A 26358-nucleotide genomic window follows, 5' to 3' on the forward strand; every position below is an offset into this window, starting at 1 on the left:
ATGTTGGAAAATACGGCTGAAGAATATCTCATGTGGACATTGTCTATAGCCTCAACCAAGATACAGGTTCACGAGGGTTCAATTTGACCCGCCAAACACAAAATTGTTAAAACATACAAAAATAACTGTGCAAAATGATACTTTTGACACTACTCTAGGAAAGAGGAAAATTAATACCTGAAGCACAATTTCTAATCCACTAAATATCTAGTACATTCTCACATGGTTCCGCAGGAGCAGCAAAAAAATAAAAATTTCTAAATGGTCAATTTGACCTGCAACATTGGCCACACTGAGGAATATGGTCTAAAAAGCTTCAAGTTCTCTTAGCTGGTGTCGATGTTGAGTTACTAACACAACTGAGTTTGCAATCAAAACTCCGCTAGATATGCAATATGATTCAGAAAACGAGAACCCAACAGGTCAGCCTCAACTGATTGGTTTTATTACTTCCTGATACAAAACCAAATCACAAGAGAACGCAAGCTACAAGTACAGGCTAAAGCAAGCCATCCCGGCCTTCGTTGGGTTTCAAAACTCCAAAATTTGAGCAAAGTCCAAACTAAAAGACCCTGTCTAAAAATACAAAGAAAAACAAAGTAAGGCAACATCCAGCTGGCAATACAGAAGCCATCTTAACCCCGAGTGGACAATGTTACACAGTAACTATACTAAGCGGACTTTTGCAAACATGTCGAAATGAAACAGTCTGTTGGCTCATCCTCGTGTTGCTTTGTTTACAGCAGGTCGCAAGACTTGACTTGTTTTAGGCATTTAGCTTCCAGTCGGATTAGAGTCAATCCTGTGTAGAAATTGACGCATCGGGGAAGCGTTAACTTCGGCCCCATGTACAAGCGGGAAAAGCTTGATCAACTCTAAACAATCAATACTAAACGTCGGCGAGGTTTTTATGAATGGGAGCAGAATGTTTGTAGAACTCCGTAGCATTAGAGCGACTTGCGTTGCCTCTTCATAAAGGAGACGGAGTAGTCGCCCGGTGGCGTGCTCTTCTGCCGCTTCATCTGGACCTGAGATTGGGCGGTGAGCTGGAGCTTAATCGCACTGGAGTTGACTTTGGCGGCACAAAGAAGACCCTTCATGCCTTTCATCTTCTCGCTAAGGAAAGTGACTACAGGAGCAGCAGGGTGGTCTGGCGTCACCCCGGCGTCGGGCGACTTGGCTTTTCCCTCCGAGCGGCGGCGGGCACCACCTTCGCCCGATTTCTTGGGCGGAACGGCAGCCTGGGGTGCAGAGCTAGGTGAGGTGGGGGTGCCGGGTAGCGGGGAATTCTGCTCTTCCGGTTTAGACTCTCTTCGGGGGACTCGCCGTCGGCCTTCCCACGGATCCTCGCTGGACGCGTCTTCCTCGTCCTGGCACTCTGGCTCTTTGGTGACGATAGCCACTTTCTGACGCACCTGTAGATTAGCAGTGGACAAAGAAAAGACAGTTAGCATCTGACAACTAAAAAATCTCAATGATGCCAGATTGGCAACCTTTGCAGAGCATGGGATTTTTGTCAATGTAAACTTTTATTCACTCCAATAAAACTCCTTGACAATAACAATCAAGCAAAGTGTGCCTTTTGAAACTCTTTTATCTTCATCATTGTTTCGTCTTTCCGATATGTTACAAGATAATACTTGTGGGCAATGTTCCCTCTAATTTTCCACGGGTCTGAGCGTTCACACAAAGTCGGTGAGCAACGCTTGAAACAACAGTGAGCAACCATAATCCAAAGTGTGGCAAGATAATTCATTATCAAACATGTCCAAAACTTGACATCAAGTTACATTTTGCTGAATTTCCGGCAATGCAAAGTTATTTTTCTCTTTTGAATGAATTGACTCATGTACTATTGCAAATGTTGTACGGCCTACAAACATCGTTTGTTCTTACAATTCTTTCACGAGATATTCATTTCTTTTTATTTCCTGATATATTTTGTCGCATAATATTCACATTTTTGGGGGCTTATTTAGTCGGTTGTAAGATACAGAACTGTACTTAATCACATTTTGTAGTGGAAGTACAATGTTGGCAACATGATTCACTTGATATAATTGGAAATTATTTGAATCTTTTTTCCGTGTTTTTTTCTCCTTTCTTTTTTAATTCCTTTAAAAAAAAAATCTCATTTTGTTTATTTTTTCCGAGCTGTTACTTTTTTCTTTTTGTTCTCTGTTTACTTTTTTCCTACATTTCTTTTTTTCTGGCTTTTTTTCTAAATTTTTCCTTCTTTTTTTCTCTTCCTTTTGTTTATTTTTTTTTCAGCTTTTCACTACTTTTTCATTTTGGTATTTTTTTCTTTTTTGTTCTATTCCCCCCTTCTTTTAAGTCATTTTGTGCATAGTTTTACATAATATTTGGTCATGTTGGGATTAATGAAGCAAAAAAAACTTGAAGAGCCGTTTAGTGAGCCGAGCCGAAGAAGCCGGTTCTCGACCAACTCTACTAACTTTACACAATTTAGTCCTACTCTGACTCGACTTCAAAATACGCATTAAGGACACAACGTCAGGGGAACCCGAGTATTTTTACCTTCATGCACTGTAACTTTGACTTAAGTTGCTTCTTAATTAGTAATTTTGAGCCCTCATTTTTGTGCGCCGGCTAGATTTTCTTGTGCGCAGAGAATGTGCGAGCAGTGCGCAATTGCGCACGCGCGCAGCTTAGAGGGAACACTGCTTGTGGGAGGCAATTGGTCCTTTAATATTTTATATGGAGTTTCCCTGCAGCTATATTAGCTTAGTGTCTTATTTCGGTAATGGATAGGTGTGATTGTTGTTTCAGTTGTACAGGAAATTGAAATGAAATAATTTAGTAAATAACTTATTTTACATGACTGGCTGAAGCATACAGTCAAAAGTTTGGAACAAGTTGCAATGGTTTCTTCATTTTCCACATGTTGAGGTTTTTGAGCATTTCCTTGCCCTCGTGTAGGTTTTGGATCAGGGGATGGTGTAATAATAGTCTGCGGTTTGTAATAATCTGTGGTCTGTGCAGCCCTTTGAGACTCCTTGTGATTAAGGGCTATATAAATAAACATGACATGACTAGTAAGACATCCGATAAATTCATTCCGTCCAACTAACTGTAAATTCTGAACATAAGGCACCATATTAAAAGCTGCATGCACAGATTTAAAGAAGAAACCTAACTTTGATTTTGTATAAATTGCACATATTTCAAGCCACAGTCTTAAACAGCCCTAAAAACTCATTCTTGTCCATTTCTTCCATTTAAGAAAAAAATCAACAGCCATGATTAAGCCACTCGCTTGAGAACTGTGTCTGCAGCAGTCATGAGTGAGCACAAGAGTCTGTATTAATTAAATTGGCATTAACATAGACGTTGGAGTGTGAGAAAAACATTCTTGAAACAAAACTCAATCGAGTGCCCTGACTAAAATTCCGAAACATCATACAATCACAACATTCAGTACACGTGCTGAGCCATGTGACCTATCTTTAGCTATCCCATCCCTTGCACACATGACAGTGATGGAGAGGAGACCAAGTATTGTAAGTACTACATAGAAAATCATACATAAATGCTTAGAATCCTTCAGACAAGAAGTGTCAGCGAATTATTTTTTTTACAGTAGCAATAGGCGACTAACTATCTGGTATACATTTTTCCTACTGAGACGAAAACTGTGCAACATATTCAGCTGTTATGAGTTTGCTACATTTTACCCAGATAATTACCATGTACCCCTACTGAGTTAGTAAAAAGTATAGACATGTGTAAAATTTTGTTTTATTATTTCAACAGTGAGTCTTTGCCCAATTTAAACACCAACAAGTGTGTCAAATTTTAAATGTACCCAAAAAGGCGAATGCGATTTCAAATACAATACTTTTCTATCTTTTTGATTGACTCAAGTGGCTGCATTAGTCTTTCTAGATCAGGGTTGTGAAACTCAATTCCACAAAGGGCCAAAACTCAGACCCCACCTTTGGTCGCGAGCTGAACAGAATATTGAATAAACTAAAACTTGACATATATTTGAATTTAAAAAAAGAACAGGAACTTAAATACTTTGCTCTCCTTGAAAATATCTAGTCACAAGTACAAATTCAAATTATGTGCTTTTAACTTAGGGATTTTGTTTGATGAAAAACATCTGCCGGATCTTCATATTCTTCTTTAACCTTTTAAATTTCTGTTTCTTCTGCTCTGCGTTCAGGTTTTTCATGTTATCCTGATGTTTTGTCTCGTACTTTTACATTATATTCCTTGATTACGGGCACATTGGCACATAGGTTTAAGCAGCAATGTCAGTAAATATATATTCAGCGTCCCATTGGTTTTGAAAGGCTCAGTTTTTAGTATCAACTTTTCTTTTGGCCATTGTGAGGGTTTACCATCTGCGTAATCCAAAGCAATAGAAACATCAACCTGCTTTTCTCCATTTAGCCTTCCGTTTCATCGTGATTGATAAAAGCTCCTCCACGAACGTCACGTCTGACACTAAAGGCTCACTGTTACTGCACCTCCACGTCTTGTTTTTTAAACTAGCTGACGTGTTGTTTGTCAGTACATAGTTTTAGAGGTGGCTGCGCTCGTTAGGCTACAACTAACTCGATTGATGCAGGAATTTTCATTCATTTCATTTCAAGGCAGCTGAAGTGCTGTTATTGGACCTGTAGTTTGAGAGTTTTCTGCAGGGCCATTATAGTAGATGTATATAAAATTAATTGACGGGCCGGATGTTTGAATCTTATGTTCTAGATCAGCAACAGGTCACTTGATTTTCTTTGCTAGACATGCGCTGTTGGTCACTAACTGCCGGGCAGTTTCTCACCTGTGCCTCAAAGCGACTTAGGGACTGGACCAGGTAGGTGGCCCAGCCCACGTGCAGCACAGGCGTGGGGCTCCCCTCCTCCCACTTGCAGATGCCGTCATAAAAGCGCAGCAAGTGAGCAAAGCATTCCGGGTCCTGCAGAGCCGAGAGTGCCGCCGCCGCCTGCTGCTGCTGCTTGGGCTGTTCCTAATTCCCCAAAAGAAAGACATTTACTCTGGATTCAGCTGAGTGAAAGTCTAAGGTCCCTGTGTTTCACCGCTTGATCAGCATCCCCAACGTCTGAGGGACACTCAGCAGCAGCTGCCGTCTCCTTGAGCAGAGTGGGAATGACGTCGTTGGCGATGTCGAAAAACTCTTTGTAGATCTCCTCGTCTTCGCGGAAGTAATTGTAGCTGCGATTAGAGGAAGCCAGTTTGAGATTAGGGGCTTCTTATGATCGCAATGTTTCTCGTAATTCTTCCAAAAGACGATCCTGATGGGAGGACAGTCTTGACAAAAATGGGACAACCAGGTATTTAATCATACCCAACACAGTATGTTTCATTCCAAAAACCAAAACCACATAAATTGTAGTCTCCCCTTTTTCTGTATGTTCCAATAAATCAGTTTGGTCCCAGGAACAAAATACACATTAAAAGGCCATACAAATAAATGAGTGTCTGGTCCTAAGCTAAGGCAGGGGTCTTCAATGTGGTGCAGGCGGGCGCTAGGATAACCTTAAGGACAGTTGATGTGCCCCGGACCTGTTCTGAAAAAAGCTCCACAGTGCTGAGTCCTTGTGATTTTCGAGTAGAATATATTTTTTAAGTATTGACTGAGTCTACAGATGCTCCCCTACTTACGAGCATTCTACTTACGATAAACGGTAGATACGAACATTTTTTTCGGGATGTCGAAAAATATCCGGACATTGCTGTAAGTTAGATTTTGTATTGTGTGCACCTTTTTCAGAGTACAGGACATTACTGTAGTGCTTCTTTCTCCCGCTACTGACGTGTGGCGGTGTGAGAGGTCACCCATGATGCACCCGGAAGAAAAGAACTCTGCTTCCTCTTCCTAGTTCATGTGTAAACATTCTATACTGTCTATACTATAGCTACACTATCTCCAGCGCGCTAAGAACTTTGACATTTTTATTGTTCAATATCTCGTGCATTCATTCAACATGGTTAGTGTAAAGTGGCGAGCCGTTTCTTTTGAAACAAAAGTGGAATAAGAAAGCTTGATACAGTTGAGAAAATGGTTGAATTGCTTTTTTTCGGCCACTTTTTACCACGGAGGAGGAAGTCGCCTAACTGTAGAAGCTCATCTTCCAAAAGCAAGTCAAACTTAACTTTATAGGGTATTTTATTTTATTAAATGTTTATTTTTTTAGTACAAAACAATACAGGTTGATTATACACGCCTTAAAACATACTTATATAAACCTTAAACATACAAAATATAGCACTGAAGCAACTTACGAACCAATTCAACTTACCAACGATTGTCCGGAACCCATCTCGTTTGTAAGTCTGTATTTAACTTCGCTGCTAATAATTAACCTGGTAAAAACTAGGTACCAACATGGTAATAGCACGATAATATGTTATTTTAGAAATGCATATCAAACTGGATGCCCTTTGGTTAATTTGTAACAAAAAGTAGCTCACAGCTTAATGAAGGTTAGAGACCCTGAGCTAAGGAGAAGAAAAGGATTCAGTATGTTTGATGCAGCCTTGCCCCTTTGGGTCACTAAAACATTTAATGAAAATTATATTATGGGCTCCAAATTGCTCACCAAACCAGGTTTAAAACACGCTACAAAAAGGTTCATGGCTTCAATTCGAAGTGTGATGACGAATCACAACGTTATGGGAAGAACCTTTGACATGTTTGACAGGAAAAGGCTGAACATGCAGAACAATGAGGAGGAAGTTGAATCTTTGTGTGCCTATTTTTAGTTCTTGCTGTTGATATTTGTTGTTGTTGGTGGTAGATGACAGGATCTTTGTAAAGGATACAGGCATAATGAGAAAAAATATAAAAGGTTTCTCCCGATTATGTTAAAAAGAAACAAATCTCTGGCATCTACACATTGCATTATGTCATTTGTCTGAAGATAAACATAGTCATGTGAATGTAAAGTGAAGGACTCACTCTTGCATGACTTGGGCAGCGTCGGCCCATGCTCGAAGCGCGTCGCCCACGTTCCGATGTCTGTAGTGGAAGCCCGCCAAATACATGTATGGGTAGATGTGCTCGTTGTTGTAATGTTTCTGGGCCGAGCCGACGGCCTGAGGAAAGGGAGGAAAAAGTGTTCAGTAAGATCCCACAGCCCAAATTTACAGCTAGAAATAAATACCCACGGCTTTCACTACAGATTTCAAGCAAGCCTAATGTTAATGCTGAATAGCATCTATGTACAGCGCTATCTTTAATCTAGAAACTGCAAAATTAAATACGAGGCATCAACATAAAAGAAAAGTGCAGAGATCCCTTGGTTTGCGCGGATAATGGGGACCAGAACCACGCGGGAAAAGTGAAAATCTGCACAGTAGTGTCGCATCTTTTTGGAATGGAAACAGTTTGATTTTTAAGGGATACTGTATTTTTACCGTATTGTCTCGACCACAGGAAGCACCATGTTAAAAGGCGCAGTCTTCGTAGCTATTTCTATTTCTGTATTTAACACATACATTTGGCGCACCTGATTATTGGGTGAGGGTGCCCCTCTGCTGCGGCCGCCTTACAACAACACAGGCAATCATACAAGTGTGCGTAATTAAAAATACAAGTGAGAGAAAAACTGAGATTGGTTGTGGTTTATTTAAGTATTGATTACTAAGTAAAACAAACAGGTAATTATTATTATTATTATTTAATTAAAAAAGGGTCAGAAAAGTCTTTTACTGTTGTGCTTTGCTCCACGACTGCAGAACAGGTGTCAGGTCACAGTAGAGTATGAAAGATGCTATGATAGGAATAGGCCAATCAGCATCAGAGATCTCAAGTCAAAAAGGGCTGGACAATCGGCGTGAATCTTGGCTGTCAGAAACGTTCAAACATCGGGAAGCATTTGTTTTTTTTATCTATTTTCTTTTTTATTAGAATGGCTGACAAGCTTGAATCTTGGCTGCTCAAAATGTTCCTTGGTGGTGCGGGATAGTTTTTTTTTTTTTTTTTTAATTAAATATTTTTCTCCCTGTGAAGGAGTGAACCGACACAAAGCAACGATGGGTCTCTGTACTCAGGTCATAATATAATTTTCCAATTGCAGTGCGTGACAAGTATTATTGTCGTGCTGATGAGCTGGAAGAGTTGAACAGTATATAGGTTACTGTATTTATCCGTGTCTATTGCGCACTCGTGTATAATGTGCAATGCTCGTTTTTTTTTTTTTTTAATTGTGTCTGATTTTGTTTAACTTTTTCTTGGCTCGAACAAGGCATTGTGAGTGACAAACGTTGTTGAATATGTGCGGTTATGATAAAAATAATTTATTGAAAATGTTAACTATGGCAGCACGGCAGCGCAGTGGTTAGCGCGTGTGCGGCACAGTTCTGAGGTCGTGGGAACCTCCTACGTGGGTTCAAATCCAGCTCCCGGCCTTACTGTGCGGAGTTTGTATGTTCTCCCCGTGCTTGCGTGGGTTTCCTCCGGGCACTCCGGTTTCCTCCCACATTCCAAAAACATGCATTTCAGGTGAATTGGCCGGTCCAAATTGTCCCTAGGTGTGAATAAGCGAGTGAGTTGTCCGTCCCCGTGTGCCCTGCGATTGGCTGGCAACCAGTTCAGGGTGTCCCCTGCCCACTGCCCGATGATTGCTGGGATGGGCTTCAGCACCCCCGCGACCCTACTGAGGATAAGCGGTGCAGCTGATGAGATGAGAGATGAGATGTTAACTATGAACACAATGCCATATTAAACTAATGTCCTTCAAAATCAGATTCATCATCAGATGCAACAAATAGTTGTTTCCCTCGTAGTTCTTTTATGGTTTTATTTATATTTTTTAAGACAATTTTCTGTTTTCCCCTAGCTGCTCAATTTCCATGGATTTCAGCATGATCGACTACTTTTGAGTCATATGCAAAATGTTTCCTCTTTCCAGCCCAAGATGGCATCAAACAGGTACAATATAACAGTAAATATATGAAGAAGGGTTAAAATAAATTTTAATAACTGTGGTAATTGTGAAAAACAACAATGCCTAGCTCACGTTTCAGTGTGGGCGAGGAAAGAATGGAAGACACGCCTCACTTTTGCGCATCAAGAATTACTGCACTTTTTATAAAACGTCCACACAAGTGATTTGAATATTGTACTCAAAATAGACCATCTGTGTTTTGTCGGTCGAGAGATGTGGTTGCGTTCCATGTTTGGTGATTGTGATCAGCGATATTTTCGACTGATCAATCACTGCGCAAATAAGGTAAAATACTAACGTAAGATTATAAGTATAACTCCCACCCAAACTTTTGAGTTATTTTTAGGTTACATTTTTCGTGATAGACATGAATAAATATGGTATATTGACATTATAATTTGAGGCACAATTTTCAATGTATTAAAATAAAAAGGTGTTTACCTTGAGGTGAATTTCTAGCGGATTCTCCTTGCCTGGCATGGGTTCCTGGTCTTCCAGGTCTGCCAGGGTCCCCATTGCCATTGGATACCTTTGCACAGGACAGGCTTTAAAGATCCTGAATTCGCTGATTTTCTTTTCTTTATAACCCTAAAACACTTACCTGTCCAAGTCACCACGTTCATAAAGCAGCCAAAGAAGTTTCTGTGAATTTAAGATAGAATTGTTAGAATAGAATTGTCTCTATTCCCATTGATAACATTGTTTGTAATGATATTAGGACAGGACCATCCACGATAAACACGTAATAAAGACTTAAACGAGAAAAATAAAAATGTCAGGATAAATAGGCAAACACATATGGCTTACGTTGTAATAATAGTGCATTGAAAAATAGTGCACCGTAACAATAATGCAATTAAAAGTAATGCAATACATTTAGCAGCAACAAAATTCACAAATACGTAGAGAAATAAGATATTAATTGTTGCAAATAAAAGCGTTTTTTTTATGTCGTCTAACAGAGTTGAAGACAAGCCCCACTAGAAAAAAGTCCTAGACCATGACCTACCTTTCAATGAGATATTTTATACATTACTTATCCCTCAAATATTTGATAATGTATTTTGTGGTTAAAATACACTTCCCTTGTGAGCTTCTCAAGGTATGACAAAAAAAAACATATGTGATGGTTGTTCTGAGTTTGGTTTCAACACCTGCTGAAGCTGCAGCAGCTCCGAGCTGTCCGTGTGCATGTCCAGTGACGGGTTAATGGCACAAACCATGAAGGCCACCTCCATATTGCGGTCGCATTTCATGAAGGAACCTTTGAGGTAAAGCCAACTCTAAAGGACGAAAAAACACATTTACAGAGAAGAATTGCTTGTAATTCAATGCAGTGACCTGGGGAAAAGCCATTTTTAACAAATCCTAATGCAAAGTGTGGGAAAACCTTTTGAGATGAGTTAAAAAAATTGGCAAAAATTGATTTGAGATATTTTTGTATCTGCCTATCGTTATCTCTGTATACCTAACACATCAGCGATACATGAGAAATGAACAAAATGTTGAACTATCCAACTTTTCTCATATCATCATTCTATTTCAAAAAGACGTAGGCGAAACCTTGTTTATTGCCGGGTTTAGTTTCCAGAAAGCACCTAATTAGCAAAATCCATGTACTAGAAACCATTATTAAGCAATTATATACTATAATATACACTAACATTTTTTAAACAGGCTCATACATTTTTTTAATCAATCAACGTCCTGTGTACACATGTTTTTAAAACGAATAACTAGAAAACTGTCAAATAATAGTAAGCCTAGAGAGTGTTTAGCCAATCAGATTCAGAACACAATGCAAATCAATGTAGTAGCGAGACCGTGAAGCGTGAACCGCACACATATATGAATAAATAAACATGATGACATCTCCATGTACTGTCATTTCACATTTTATTTTTCTACAAAAAGACCATTTAATATGGTTTTAAAACACACAGGATCAAAGAGTTTTTAACTATGTCACTTATTAATAACAAAAAAAAAGGGCTAGCGGGAAGAATTACTTTTCTCTATCACTTTGTCATGTGTGCAAGGGATGGGAGCGCTTAAGATGTGACTAACATGCGACTACATATATAGAAAATAAACATAAAAATAAAAAGGATTTTGAATCTAGGTCACTACAGGATATTGGGTCTTGTTATCAGAATGTTTTTGTCGCACTCCTGGTATAACAAGTTAATTCAAACTTGATACTGTGCTAGTTGATCAAGATTGAGAGCTGCAGTCACAGTACGGAAACCTGTGTCTTAATAAAGGCCAGGGTTCCTACAGCTGAAAGAATGTTAAATTCAAGGCTTTTTAAAAGACTTCTTTAATGCCTTTACGAATCAAATTTAAGAACAAGTCAAAAAACAAACAATTGAAACAAAAATCACCACATGAATTATTTTTAATTTTTTTTAAATTATATTTTGGTCCATTTGAAAACTTTCCCTCTGAAAAACACAGCTCACCCCAAATTTATACACATGGAAAACAATTATAAAAAAGGATGCTTACAGTACATCATGGTTCCTCAGTCTGAATTGGCAGATTGCTACTGATTCCATAGAACTCTTCTGCTACATTGATGAGCAGTTTTCAGATTCAGATATACTTTATTGTCATTCTTGTACACGTGTATACAGAACGAAATGTCGATACATCTGACCTGCACAGTTTCCTTGAATGTACAGATATAAATAAAATGTTGTATTGAGTTGGAGTATTGAAGTACTAATAATATACTAAATAATTTAATCATGAATCATGAAAAAAAAAAAGATTTTTTTAGGATTTTTTTTTATTTCAAACTAATATAATTTTTATTGGTTCACATCTTTAAACTTTTAAAAATTGGATTTAAGACATTTTATGCCATTTAAGACCTTATTTTTAGATAAGGAATTTAATGCTTTTTAGGACTTTGGTCTGTAGGAACCTTGGCAACGCAATGTGTTACTTTTCTGTGGTAGACATTTCCCCCACTAATTTTTTTAAGATGTAAAAAATCGATGTAAATTATGTTTTTTATGGCTGGTTAAGCCTTTGTCTTAAAATCCAGGTCGGCTTGCACAAAAACAAAGTTTACTTTCTTCATCAAATTCGAGCATGCAGGATTTAGTGTACGGACGCTCCCCTACTTGCGACCATTCGACTTAAGTAAAACGGTAGATACGAACATTTTTTGGGGGATGACGAAAAATATCCGGACATTGCTGTAAGTTAGAGTTTGTATCTTGTGCACCTTTTTCCGAGTACAGGACATTACTGTTGTGCTTCTTTACGCCAAGTGGCGCTGTGAGAGGTCAACTGGAAACCACCCCGAAGAAGAAATCACTCTTCTACTTCCTAGTTCGTGTGTAAACATTCTATACTGTAGCTCTAGCGCGATAATTACTTTGACATTTTTATTGTTTAATATGTCGTGCATCCATCCAATATGGTGGGTGTAAAGTGTAAAAGAGGCGAGCCGTTTCTTTTGGAATGAAAGTGGAAAATGGAAGCTTGATGCTGTAGAGAAAATGGTCGGAAGGCTTTTTTCGGCCACTTTTTACCACGGAGGACCTCTTGAAGCGCATCTTCCAAAAGTAAGTTAAACTCAACTTTATTTATCTTTATAGAGCATATTATTTTATGAAACGTTTTTAAATAGAAAATTATAAAAAATAATATTAAGGTTACTTATACAGGCCTTAAACATACTTATATAAACCTTAAACATTCAAATTATAGCACTAATTCAACTTACAATCAATCTTGTTCGTAAGTATGGCATAGCCTGTCGTTCGGAATTTACGGTATTAAAATTTTTGCTAGACGGGCCAGATTAAAAAGCCTGGCTGGCAGCAATTGAAACTTCCCAATTAGCTTCAGGGTTACATTTAGATATGTGACAGTCAGTGCTCGGATTGACCTAACCTTTTCGTTGACCCCTGCTGCCACGGTTTGCCCCCTGCGGTCTTCGTTGCCCTTTCCATGCCAGGTGACCTCGGCAGTCTCTTCGCCGTTCTTGCCGAAAATGACCCAAGCGTGGTCCTCAGACAGGGCCAGGTGAACGTCCTTCAGTGCCAGGACCTGGCAGGCCGCCACCACTGCGAAGGCCACCCCCGAACTGTCCAATTTGGTCCCTTGGTTGAAAACATGAATTTGTAATAATGCCTCTCAAAATACATCGTACAAAATTCTGGTAAAAATCGTTTTACCAGTGATGAGGCTGAAGAGCGACTGGATGTGAGCACGGTCTTTAAAGTAAGATCGACTCAAGCTGTTCCAAATCACATCCGATACTTTCTTCACCAGCTCTCGACTGGACCCCGCTGCCGTCCTCTTGTACTGGGACAGGTCCACGGTCCCTCGGATCTGCGCCGTGAAGCGTTCGTACAGTGCCGAGATCATGCCCAGCTCCACAGTGGGGAAACACGAGTTGAGACAATCGGGCTCCAGCGGCTCGAAGCGTACCCCGGGTACGTTGACGGGGACCACCCGGTTGACGGCCAGGAAGTGCTCCACAAAACCGAGGACCAGAGAAAGGAGGGCGAGGTCCGGCTCCGACTTGCGGAGTTCAGCGTCGAAGAGCTGCACCACTCCGTCGATCCCCCGCAGGGGGAAGTGTTTCTTCTGGGACGAGTGCAATCCCATTGTGTCCTCTGAGGTAGGTAGTTTTCACCTTCACTGCTGGGTGGTAACACAACATATCCAACAAATTAAGCTTTTTAAAATTATTTGTTGCAATGGATAATTCCTAATCCCATGATCACATCTGGGCAACCCGAGTAGTGGCGGCCCTTCTGTTTGGGTGTAAGTTTACCCCATTAGAATAGTGATTGACATTCGAAACATGGATATCAAGACTCAAGTTTGGCAGTCATTTAGGATTCCAGGCTAATAACGACAACACATGCTCACAGATGTACAAACAAGACCCGGCTTTAGAAAAGCATGTCGTGTTGAAGTTAGGGATCAAATAAAGCGATCTATGGGTCTCTTCAGCCGGCGAATGGCGCAGTATCATCGAATTGCGTTCATTCTGTGCCTATCTCTGCCTTCCACTCAACGGATATGGGTGCACTTTTTTCGGGCAGCCATCCAAAGACACTTGAGGCATTCTTTGAAACTCATTTCTGCTGGGAAACAGCGCAATATTATCGTTATGGGTTGATTCGGACACTGGCCGAGTCTTTTTTGAGAAAGTAAGAGGAGGAATTCAGTTTTAATTAGAGTGAAAATAAGTCACATGGTTCCTACCGCCTAAGGGAAGTTACATTCAAGACTTTTAAAGACTTTTTATTACCTTTAGAAATCAAATTTAAAACCAAGTGCATAAAAAAAAATTAAAAAAAATAATAATACTGTAGTGGTTAGCGCTTGTGCGGCACAGTTCATGTCATGGGAACCTGTCGTGGGTTCAAATCCAGCTCCGGACTTCCTGTGCGGAGTTTGTATGTTCTCCCCGTGCTTGCGTGGGTTTCCTCCGGGCACTCCGGTTTCCTCCCACGTTCCAAAAACATGCATTTCAGGTGAATTGGCCGGTCCAAATTGTCCCTAGGTGTGAATGAGCGAGTGAGTTGTCTGTCCCCGTGTGCCCTGCGATTGGCTGGCAACCAGTTCAGGGTGTCCCCTTCCCACTGCCCAGAGATGGCTGGGATGGGCTCCAGCCCCCCCGCGACCCTAATGAGGATGAGCGGTACGGCTAATGAGATGAGATGAGATAATAATAATATTTCTTGCACACAATACATTGTGCATCGTGCAAATAATCTGGCACAGCTTTTAGCTATGGCAGAAAATAGCTACTTCTCATGAATTATACACCTTCACATGGTCCAAACTAAAGGTATGTCAAAAGTTGATATGTGTATTGTGGGTTAACCTAATTTATGTGTCTGCTCTGAAAGGCCTGACTGAAACCACATCACCGTTTTGATAGTTCCACTATCGTGGTCACTCGATGTTTCCAAGAAAGTAAATTGGGAATTCTTAAAAAAAGGCAATTGATAATGTTACAAAATATTTTAAGATCAAACAAATTTATATTGTATTAATGTATTCACATTTTGAAGACTTGAAAAAAATTAGATTTAGGACATTTTAATGCCAATTAAGACCTTATTTTAAGAATAACGGATTCAATGCCTTCCAAGACTTTTCAAGCAGCCGCGGGAACCCCGAGTCAGGACTGGAAGGAACACTGACTGCGCTGGAAGGCAGGCCTGAAAACTACCACAGGAAGTCTACCTCTGATCGGAGAAGCGCCTTTGTTTATGGACCTCATCCCCTGTTTTCCCAAACCGTTTTGGAGCAGTCAATAAACCCTTTGTTCAAATCTGGAAAGCTGTCTCTTGGTTTTGTTTTTCCAAGTGTAAAACCTGCCTTTGATTCCCAGGTTGCCACATCGTCTTCAAGCTGCTCTGGTGGTGCATGCGGCCATATGGCTCTTATAGGCATTTTTTTTAAACAAACCACAGCCCCGACAACCTCAACCAAGTAGAATGCCCACCAACGTTAAGCAAGGGCCATTATGCTTGTATGTAATAACTTATTTAGTTTGATTAAGATGTTTGAATTTGCACTGCAAAATAAAAAAAAAAGTCTAAATGTTTCTAAAATAACTATTTTACTAAATTAAACCTTTTTTGTATAAAAGGAAAACAAAAAACTTTATTTGTTCCCCTGGCAGATCATTTTTTTCTTATTTTAAGTATTATTTGTGTTACATTTTTAGGTGTAAATAGTTAAGATTTTCTGAAAAACAAGTAATAAAATATGATAAAATCCCAAATTCCAGCAAAATGACTAACCAAAACGGATCACCAGTACAACCTCCTGAAACACAAATGTTATAACCCCTTTGAACCGTCAATTTAGAAAACATAATAATTAAAGCTTTAAAAGTAAAATATAAATAAACAAAACTGGCCCCGGGAATTGTATTTCAACCAACAGTGTGCCTTAAGATTTAATAAAGAAATAATAGTGCCTTTGCTCAAATTAAGGTTGAAAAAACAATCAAATAATAAGGGAAGCAATTGGCCGAGGTTTAAGAATGTTATTTGAAAAGACTTCATCAAAATAATAATAATTAAAAAAAAAAAACAAAAAAAAAACGACAGCTCACTTAGCATTTTAAATATAAAAACTTTAAAACCTCATTTTAAGGAATTGTTGTGCTCTTTTAATACAACTCGCTTAAAAATGTGAACAAAAACATTTCATTTTTATCTACTGTTGGGACCAATCTACAAAACGTCATATAATTTCATGTTAAATAAAGAATCATTTAGAGCAGGGGTGTCAAACTCATTTTAACTAGGGGCCGAGAACAAACATTCTCTCGGGGGCCGGACTAGTAGACTAAGGGGCAAGAAAAAAAAAGAGAGAAAGAAATAAGAGAAATATTGGGAGAGAAAAAGAGTGTGTGAAAAGGAAAGAGAGAGAAAGAAAGAGAGGAATAAATAAATACAAAGAAATAGAAAGAAAGAGAGAAAAGAGGAGAGAAAGAAGGGTAGAAAGAGAGAAGGGGAAAGCAAGAGAGAGAGAGAGAGAGAGCGAGAAACAAAGAAAGAGAAAAAGGGAGGGAGAGAGAGACACAGAGTGAAAAAGGGAGGGAGAGAAAGAGAGACAGAGTGAGAAACAAGTGAGGGAGAGAGAAAGAGAGAGAAATACAACTCTGATACAGCGTCATTGCGAGAGGCACCTGGCTTTGGCAAAATCAAATGCACATATTTCAACCTGCAGCACGTTTTTGTCTTGTGCTTCCCTCAGCGTTGTCTCGCGGGCCGGCTTTCAATCCCTTAGCGGGCCTGATTTGGCCCGCGGGTCGCCTGTTTGACACCCCTGATTTTGCAGAATTGTTTTTTCTCGGTCTTTAACAAAACAGTGTCATTTTGACCCGTGGGCAAACAGAAGGCCATAAAAATAAGCGTTGCAGGAAAATAACACTGGAATGATTACTAAAAATGCTGTTATCATTACAAGTTTGGCTGTTTAGGAGGCTAAAATGAGTTTAGACCCAACACATGAGTGTGCAAATGTAACACATTGAGGGATTGAAATCAAACTCACGATTACCAAAATTCCGTTTGAAATGCATTGTCCGCAAATAATTTTTACATACATTTTAACTGAGGCTTGTGTTGCAGGTGGGCGGGGCGCACACGCATTCACAATATGCTAAGCTAACGTTAGCATTTAAAGTTAATGCCACCTGCGCTCGGCTGATTTGCATCATTTCAAAATTAGGTCCCCCTTTAAACGAATAAGTTTAGATTTAATATTTCGCAAGACTGTAAATGTAAGCGATCGTGATCCAGGTGCACACATCTACCGGCGTCACATGCGGCTACATGCTAACGAGCGGCTAGTTAGCGGCGCCAACTGGATGGAACCGAACGCTGGAGGAATGAAAGAGTGTCGCTCTCCTAGAAAATGGCTTGGCTTTAGAATACCTTCGACGTGGTTTTAGTCCAGTAAGTGGATCCGGGTCTGGTTGCTCAGCGGCATCTGGTCCACATGTTTTGGCTTGTTTTGTTTTTGTGCCGCAATTTCTTTTTTTGCCGCGCAGGGAGCGCGCTTCACTCTGCTCCGAAAGTCATTTCGGACGCGTCACAGCTAGTGAAGTGTAGTTCAAGAACGGAACGGCTCTGTAAACAGACTCTGGGAGTTATCGGTGAGAGCCGGCTCTCCACCTATCAAAAGCTGGTTCCCTCTGAGACACTTCCTGTGATTGATCAATATGTTTTTTTTTCTTCCAGGGATTCTGTGTTGTTGACTTAATTTTTTTGCTTTTTTATTTCCCCCCCCCAGTCTTTTAATTTTCTTGTGTTTCTCTTTTTCTTCTTGTTCATTTTACCTGTCTTTCTTTCCCCCTAGCTTTAATATTTTTGTATGGCTTTTTTTCCTCTTTCCCTTGGCTGTATTTTTTCCATTGTACAAAGTTGACTGCTGTCACAGTCTTGTTCCACGGACAAACTGAGATAATTTCTTCCTCATGCCATGAGGCTCTTTAACTCCACCCGGGGAAGTAAAAGCCTACATTAAACCCCACACCCACATTTGCATATAACCCTATTTTTATTACAGTGTGTATTTGATGTAGAACTATTTAAATACTGTATATCAACGAGTTATATTGGGTATTTATGTGTTCTGTTTCTTTTATTTTAATATTTTTTTCAACACAAGGATACTGCTGGAAGTGTGAATTTCCCTACGGGGATGAATAAAGTATCTATTTTTTACTATATATTTTTCTATTTTAAAGTAATTGTTGCATAATTGTACTATATGGATTAAAGCAACATTTTTTCCTGAAGACCCGTTTGGGAGCCAAAAGACTCGGCTCTTTTTAATAAGCCAAGCCAAAAAAGCCGGTTTGCTAAAAAATAGCCGGATTTGCCATTACTAGTCACCACGCGTTGCGCAATGACGTCATTTACGAGAAGATCCCTTCACAAAAGAGGAAACGGTCGGAAAACTGGAACCCCACCGCACGAATATGAATTCTATATTTTACTGGGTGTTAAAATAAAATCAGCAAAATACAGTATTTTTCAGCATGGCATAATAATTATTGCAATGGTTGCTCAATGTGTCGAGGCGTATGGCACTGAAAATATCACTCCTTTTTCAACTTATCAATTTTCCCTGTACTGTACTTTATACGTTTACTGATTTATACTGCGTACGCAGATGACATTTTTATATAAACCGTTACGTACAATAAGCAACACTAAATTTGCATCGAATAGGTAGAGTGGGGAGAACTGCTTTGGATTCAACTAGTTTACATAAATTGTTTTTATTCTACAGTCCGTCTTGATGCGAGTGAATGGTTGCCGCAGTGTTTGTAAGGTTTACTCATCCCTTCGAACTTGCCTTTTCTTGACCACCTGCCTCACTTACCACATAATTCTTTTACTGGATCTTAACTTGCATGTAACATCCTACATGCCGACATTTCTTGTGTAAATTATAACTATAACCTTATCCTCATTGTTTTATAACCTTATCTTCTGTTCCTTATCCTCTTGGTTTCTTTACCTCACTGTGAATGTGTGATACTGGGGTGTCATGCCCAATTTCGTTGTCACAATGTGTTAACCTATTTTGTAACAATGACAATAAAGGTATATTCTATTCTATTGTTTTACTATTCGAAATACAATGTTTTATTACTGTCGCTTAGTAAATGAAATGGCAATCATTAGGCTATTAAGGGGAGCAATTGGTTGAGGTTGACAGGTGTGTAAATGCTTAAAGTGCGTTGGACTTCACCTAGCAACTAGGACGATTTTATATTTAAAAAAAAAAAAAAAAACTCACCATTTACTTTCTTAATCTCCAGAATAAAAACAAGTGCTTGTTTAAAACTAGCAAAGTAGCAAACCAACCGAAACAGAAACTTGTGCTGAACTTGAGCAATTCATTCACGCCTCAAAATAATGCAGCTGTACATTAAAATACTAGTCTTAAGGCAAGCTTTGTGTTTAATTTGAATAAGGGATACACAAAAAAAAATATACAGGCATATTTTATAGGAGAAAAGCGGTAGTCCAACACAAAGCAGTCGTGTTGGCGAGTACTGGATTCTGAAAGCTTGTCAAGTCATGAACATGTGACCTACTTTTTGATTTTGAAATGTACATGCAAGGAAGTCTTCAATATTCCTCAATTTTTGTGCTATTGCAACTTACCGGTACTAAAATATCAAGACAAAAAGTTAGCAAATAGATCTTTATTGGCAGAAAAAAATCCCAATACACCATCAACAAACAATGTACATGGTCACATTTAAAAAAGCAAGACAGGAATATGCACTTCATGTATTAACCCCTTCCTGCAATAAGTGCAAATATTAATTGTACCTTTTCAATCGTTGTTGGCAAAACATCGTTTTAAGAGCCAAATTAAATTTAACACTGAGCAGGGCAGATTGTTCCAGCAATGTCCTAACACCCAACAGTTTGGTAGTTTCCAATATTTCTTTCCAGCCATATTTACATGCTAGTTTAATTGAAGCAGACAGTTCCCCTTTTGGACATTGAATCATGACACTGTATACAAGATAACGTACCGATTTGCTTCAAAACCATTCGAGCAAACAAATAATCCCGAGAGCTGCCACAGTTAATTTTACTTCTTGTCTATGGCAGAGATCTGTTACATTTCAAATGCTAATTGGCTTATCACTGTATTTTGGCGACATTTTTAAATTAGACAAAACAAATTCTGACAGTGGATCTTAACGTTAGAAGTAAGCACAAATTTTAAATGACTTCATAGTACTCCAATTACTCAAAAGGTTTTTGCAAACATTTGATTCGTTATTTAGATTCAGGCAATCGAATGTTAATATAAATACAGCAACCTGAAATTTGCAAGTGGGAAGGCAAGAAACGACAAGACTTTCACAGTCAAACCATTGCAAAGAAGACGTGATGGGGCCCATCACAGGGACTGGTAGCCGTCCGTCCTCCTTTTTCGACCCAGGAGGTAGACCGCCACTACCACCAAGATGAGCACCAGCAGCGCCACACCCACACCGATGGCCACCGTGTAATCGGGCTTGTCGGCTGCGCAGTGGTCCGCTGAAACAGAGGCCGGGCGTTAAAGTGTGCAGCAAACACCAGGAGAGGGAAATTTAAAAAAAAATAAATCATGATGACTGGGCTGCTTACTGATCCCGAATTCGCCACTCTTTGTCAGATCGAAGGCCTGCATCCGGTCATCTTTCACGTCCACGTACAAGCTGTTTCCCATGTAAATGGTATCACTCCTGCACGAGTACGAGTGGGCAATCTTGGCAGGGAAGGCGCGCAATGACTGGTTAGCAGCAGCGTAGTGTCCGCTTCCTGAAAAGTAATTGTTTTCATGCATGTTTATATCATCAATGTATGTATGCATGTAAACTTCCCTAAAGATAAATCGGAGAGGAAAAAAGAAAAATTAAGTAAATGAGGCTCACCGTTGCTCAAGGGATAGACGAGGCTGAAGGACAAAGTGTCAACGTAGGCGATGTTTTCATCAGTGCTCTGAGGGAATTGGAAGGGGAAATACGGAAGAAAAGTCAGTTGGGGACACTAACGCAGAAGCACGCAAGCTTGTCAGGTTTACTTCCTCTTTTTCCAAAATTATTTTTCTCCCGTGACTGCTTACAAATGAAAAATCACATGATATAGCAGTCAAAAAAGTGATGGGAAATTGTAAATAAAGTTGTTTTATGAAAAACTAAAATACAATTGAACAAGCTCTTACTGAAGCATATTGTATTCATCTATAAAATATTGAAACATTCCAATTTTATTAAAGAACTTTGAGAACATTTTTTTTATGTGTTTATTTTCTGAATCATTGTTTTCCTGTCTTCGGGAATAATTATGTTGTTTTTCAGAATAGTTATACAGAATGTGCATATTTTGTTCTACTTTTTTCCAGAATAGTTCAGTTTTTTGGAATTCACCACACAGCCAATATCAAATGCATTGTTTTATCTCAATGGAGCATACTACTGTATACATGTCCAACGGATAAAACTTTGTTTAACAGCACCACTGTCATGTTGAGTTACAAGCTCTCGAGAGAAAGTGTCAACAGTATAGATGTTCTCACTCCCCAAAAACAGCATGCCGGACAAAATTATAAAAAAACATACATATTAGTCGGAAAACGATGGGTTTTTATATTGCGGCAGTAGCTCAGGAGGAAGAGCAATCTTGTCACAGGTTAGATTCCTGGGTCCTCCAAGTTAAATGTCAAAGTGTCCTTGGGAAAAACACTTAACTCCCAATTCCCCCAAACAGCAAATAGGCACCTTGCATGGCTGACCCCACTGTGTGAGTGAACGGGTAAAGAGTGAAGTGTATTATAAAGTGCTTGAGGTTTTCACTGACTGTAAAGCGCTATATAAATGCAGTCCATTTTATTTTCCAATAAATGCAATAAGCTTCCAAGTTCCTAAGTTGTTTTACTTGAAGGGACATCAATATTTGACCAACAAGTCACAATATTGTGCAGTGTCATCATGAATAAACGCTACAAAGAACAAGAAAACAACCTACAGAGACCCAAAGTGAACATCATTTCCAAAAAAAGAATTTGCCCAGCCTTCTGCAAGATTTTTAGCTGAGGTGCCCATAGCAACAAAATGGCATATATTTATGTCAGCTCCCTCTAGGAGAGCATCATATGTAAAAATATGCTAATACAAATGAACATTAAATTCTCAACATTAGAGTATTTTAGAATAGCATTTTAATGCGACCGTTCGGGTATATTGCTTTGTATTCAAATCAATATTTTGTTTATCGATGACGCGTTTTTTTTTTACAAATAGGAGGCGCTAAATACAATATCCCTTCAAAGAATGAAAAACAAAATGATTCAAAACCTATTTTTTTGATTAATTGCACAGATTAATTAGCTTTATCTCTAGTACAGAGATTTAGTCAATTGAGAGAAGCAAACCTTGTTGAACAAGAAGGTGATGAAGCCCTCCTGGAAGGTCAATGTGAGGTTGGCCAGGTTCTTTTGACACTCCCCGAAGGCATGGGTCTTATTCGGCTGCACGATAAAAGTACCACTTGCCTAAAAAACGGCAAGCAAATTAGTTCCAAAGAAAGCTCTGTTGGTTACAAAGTCCAAAAAACAAAAATGTACATTTGGGGTGACATATCTGATCTGCAGGGCCAGATGGGCTTTCAGGCAAACAACTTTGTCATTCATCAGCCAGTAGTCCCCAGAGCTGAGTGTGGCGGGCGGAGTTGGCCTGGGTGCAGTTGTGGTAGGTGCAGTTGTGGTGGTCGGCACGGCTGTCGTGGTAGTGGCAACAGTTGTCGGCTGGGTTGATGGCTCTAATGTTGTCGTGGCGGGAGGGGTTGTTTCCGCAGCCGGCGTCGACTGACCTTCTGAACTAAATTGCTCTGCGGGGCTCACCGTCGCAGGAGGATTGACATCTTGCGCCAGTGACAGTGCTTCAGAGAAGAAAAAAAACATTAACACATTTATGTTGGGTCCAAATTTGAATTTCACCAAACTGCCTTTAGAGTGCGATTTTTCCCCCAGTGTCTACGGGGTTATGCCAGTTTCCTACCATGTCCCCGAATTATGAGTCAGTGAGGCAGACGGGTCGGTCCAAATATCTTTTTTTATACTAAGCTAGTACTTTGATCGATACTTTGTTCCTCTACCAATTACCTCAAAGCGCCACTTTTCCATGTAGATAGCAAAGCCCTTTTTCGTACCCAGCGCTCCCTTGGCCACACCAAGTTTATGCCCGAGTGTGGGATTGTCAGGCACATTGTACCACAATACGATGGCACCACCCAATTTTACTTGGGGTAGCACATGTCTTAGCAGAAGAGGCTTCTTCCACATTACTCTTCCATAGAGGGTCTACTTGTGCAAAGTTTGCTGAACAATTGAATGATGCACAGTGTCACAATCTGCAGCAAGATAATCTAGGTCTTTGGGTAGAGTTTGACTGTTCTTCATAACACTACACTATTTGAGAGCCACTGCCTTAAACCATGATGTCGACAGTTTTGAGACCCCAAAAACATATGACTTAGCCTATAGTCAAATGGGCGCCACTTTATTGCAACTTTGATGCCCATGCTTGCTGTGAAGGTGTGTGGGGAGACTGAGCAAGGAAAAGCGTAGGAGAGTGGCAGCGTGGGGGACACTTCACCTTTGACTGGAGGAGGGGGAAGATTCGCTGAAATATTACTATACATAATAGTTGGCGGCAATTTCTGAATAAACGACATTATTCATAACTTACAGGCCAACTGCTGCACATTTTTCCCCCTCTGCCAGTCACTGTGGCTCAGGCAGAGAACTTTTCAAATGGAAGTGGATAAAGTCGTACTTGAGGTCAACCATGTCTCAGGAACGTCTCACTGGCCTTGCTGTCATCAGCATAAATCTCGAAATGGGGGAGCAGATTGCTGATGACGATTTTATCGATTGTGCGTCACAGAGCCAGAAAGGTAAGGTTTTAGTTAGTGTTTTTCTTCATTATAAAACCATTTTCTTCAGTGTGGTTTCAAATGCGTGATTTGCTTTATAATAATACAAGTCTGTATTATTTTAGATGTTCTTATTTTTTATAATCATTTGCCATTTTTATGTATATAGTGCATTTGTATTTTTTTTCGTGTTAAAAATGAGTCTTGGCAAACAAAATTTCTTGATGTGCTGAGGTGGTCTCGCCCATGATTAAGTGTAGAACCGCCATTGGCTTTACCCATGTGTGATGGTCAAGGGTCAATGAACATGTCAAACGAATGGTGTTCAACCAATTAGTGCTTGAAAAGGGGAGGGGGTTAAAAAAAAAAAAAAAAAAAAAAAAAAAAAAGACTAAAATTGAAACAGGGGTGTCCAGAAATGTACTCACAATTTTTTCTAGTCATTATTGCTCACTTTCTGTACATCCTATAAACTTAACTACACTTCTCAAATATCACCGTCTACCAGTGTCAACCAGTGTGCGGGGCACACGAGTGTGCCGTAAGACCTTGTCTAGTGTGCCCATGGAATTTGCCCTAGTCAAGTAAAGTCATTTTTATTTGTATAGCCCTTAATCACAAAGAGTCTCAAAGGGCTTCACAGGGTATTACACATAAGCAGTTTAGGTTATTCATATGCTATAGAGTAGAAGTGAGTTTTAAGCTTAGATTTAAACATTTCCACTGAGGTTGCAGATCGAACGCGTCTTTCTACCCCTCAGCCCTATTTTTTTTTTCTTTCCAAAAATCAGGCCATTGTTCAATATTTTTGATATCTTCAGCCAAGGAACTGTAATAGTCATCCATATCAGTAGGTGACAGTAATTTTTATATACTAATTAATTTGTTTAACGGTTTAAGATTGTACTGTAAAAAAAAAAAAACCAACAAAGAACATTATTCTTTTTGAAGTATTTTTTTTATAAATACCAATTATCTGCTTATGAGGTAGTACAGTGAAATATTTGACATCATTTTCAAACATTTGACGGACGGTGTGCTTCGGAACTTTTTTATAGATAAAAATGTACCTTGGTTCAAAAAGGGTTGAAAAACACTGATATTTTTGACCGAAATTCCTGACCTGAACCAATATTTACGGAAGGAGAATACTGAAAATGATCAGGAGTGCCTAAAGCTTTTCAGACACCAAATATAAAAAAGGTTGGGTCATGATAGTGGGGAAAAAAAACTTTTGTATTTGAGCACTCGTTTAAACGGCGACAAGTCAAGTCAAGCCATGTTTATTTGTAAAGTCCTTAATCACAAATAGTCTCAAAGGGCTGCACAGATCAAAGACTATTGCAAACTACAGACCATTATGACACAATCCCGTCATCTAAAACCTACATGAAGGCAAATAATACACATATTATCAACATAAAATATACATGTGTGATATGTAGGTCAAAATGTCTTGATAACATCGCGTTCCGTGGAGTTCAAGAGTACAAAACGCATTTGTGACGAAATATTTGCTCAAAAACACAACACAATTTTAAGTACGCTGAGTAAACGTCTGCCATTTTAAAAACAAGGTAACTGCGTACACTGCAAAAAACTACGTTATTTAAGAAAAAAAAGAAAAAGAAAAAAAAAACACACTTGATGACAGGTGCAAAAGCTGCTGAAGGCGCCTAAACAAATAAAACCTAAATTTAATCAGCAATGTAAGAGAATAATGAACTTTTTTCCAACCTTAAATTTGCTCATAAGACCATGCCTTGGAGACGCCCTGCTCTTTGATCAACCTCACAAACAAGAGTCAGACATGAGTCATTAGAAAAAAAATAAACGCGCACTTAAGTCTCCAAAAAAAACTTAGGTCTAACCCAAAGTAATCAAGAGGATGTATCCATTAGAGTATTCGATTATTGTTTTAAAAAGGCAATAGTCATTCTGAAAAGTTAAAGATTACCAATTCAAACTTTTGGCGTCCGTAGCCTATTTCACGTGTTCAAAGTAAAACACGAATGGAACAAAAACAAAACAAAACAAAAAAGCCAGTGTTGCAACATAGTGTTTTAAAAGAAATAAGTTAGACGCATTACCTGCAAAAGCACCAAAAAGGATTAGAATTGCACTTTTCATGGCGACAGGTGTAGTTCGTCAACCCTCTCCAAGCCGGCCAATGGCGTAATAACGACTCCTCTGGTTTTTAAGGAGTTAGGCTAACCAAGAGAAACTAATGTATCACCGGAAACGTAGAGGAGTCAAAATAAAACTACATTTTGGAAATAAAACTGTTTGTTGCTTGAACTTTTGCCATGAAAAAGGCTTCCAAAATCTTAAATAATATATATATATATTTAAATTTGATTAGTTAAATGGCTATTAAAAACTCAATTATTATAAATTCTCATGAATTTGTTTTAGTTTGAAAACTGTTTTCGGAAAATGTTGGTGGTTATTACGTTTGAAAAGTTGAT

The 26358-nt window shown here is 39.1% G+C and overlaps 2 protein-coding genes across 3 annotated transcripts; both read right to left on the reverse strand.

The window, feature by feature from the left end:
* Window positions 1-423: 423 nt before the first annotated feature.
* On the reverse strand, window positions 424-17542 carry men1 (multiple endocrine neoplasia I). 2 transcript variants are annotated; one of them, XM_088347145.1, is made up of 10 exons: window positions 17372-17542; window positions 13130-13598; window positions 12846-13054; window positions 10091-10219; window positions 9538-9578; window positions 9378-9465; window positions 6947-7083; window positions 5064-5199; window positions 4808-4993; window positions 424-1415 (listed from the first exon to the last, which is right to left on the reverse strand). In XM_088347145.1, the coding sequence occupies exons 2-10, from the start codon at window positions 13563-13565 to the stop codon at window positions 948-950; spliced, it is 1830 nt and encodes a 609-aa protein (XP_088203271.1). In that variant the 5' UTR covers window positions 13566-13598; window positions 17372-17542; the 3' UTR covers window positions 424-947. The 2 variants fall into 2 exon arrangements, with proteins under 2 accessions (XP_088203271.1, XP_088203270.1); XM_088347144.1 differs by having other exon boundaries at window positions 13130-13601.
* Window positions 17543-19644: 2102 nt separating this feature from the next.
* On the reverse strand, window positions 19645-26100 carry LOC148356564 (lysosome-associated membrane glycoprotein 1-like). The gene is made up of 6 exons (XM_088348238.1): window positions 25981-26100; window positions 22581-22894; window positions 22389-22508; window positions 20890-20956; window positions 20603-20776; window positions 19645-20512 (listed from the first exon to the last, which is right to left on the reverse strand). Exons 1-6 carry the CDS (start codon window positions 26018-26020, stop codon window positions 20373-20375), a joined length of 855 nt encoding a protein of 284 aa, XP_088204364.1. The 5' UTR covers window positions 26021-26100; the 3' UTR covers window positions 19645-20372.
* Window positions 26101-26358: the final 258 nt, after the last annotated feature.

This window comes from Urocampus carinirostris, chromosome 11 (genome assembly GCF_059441175.1).
Source record: "Urocampus carinirostris isolate Australia breed hairy pipefish chromosome 11, RoL_Ucar_1.0, whole genome shotgun sequence".
NCBI classification, from domain to species: domain Eukaryota; kingdom Metazoa; phylum Chordata; class Actinopteri; order Syngnathiformes; family Syngnathidae; genus Urocampus; species Urocampus carinirostris.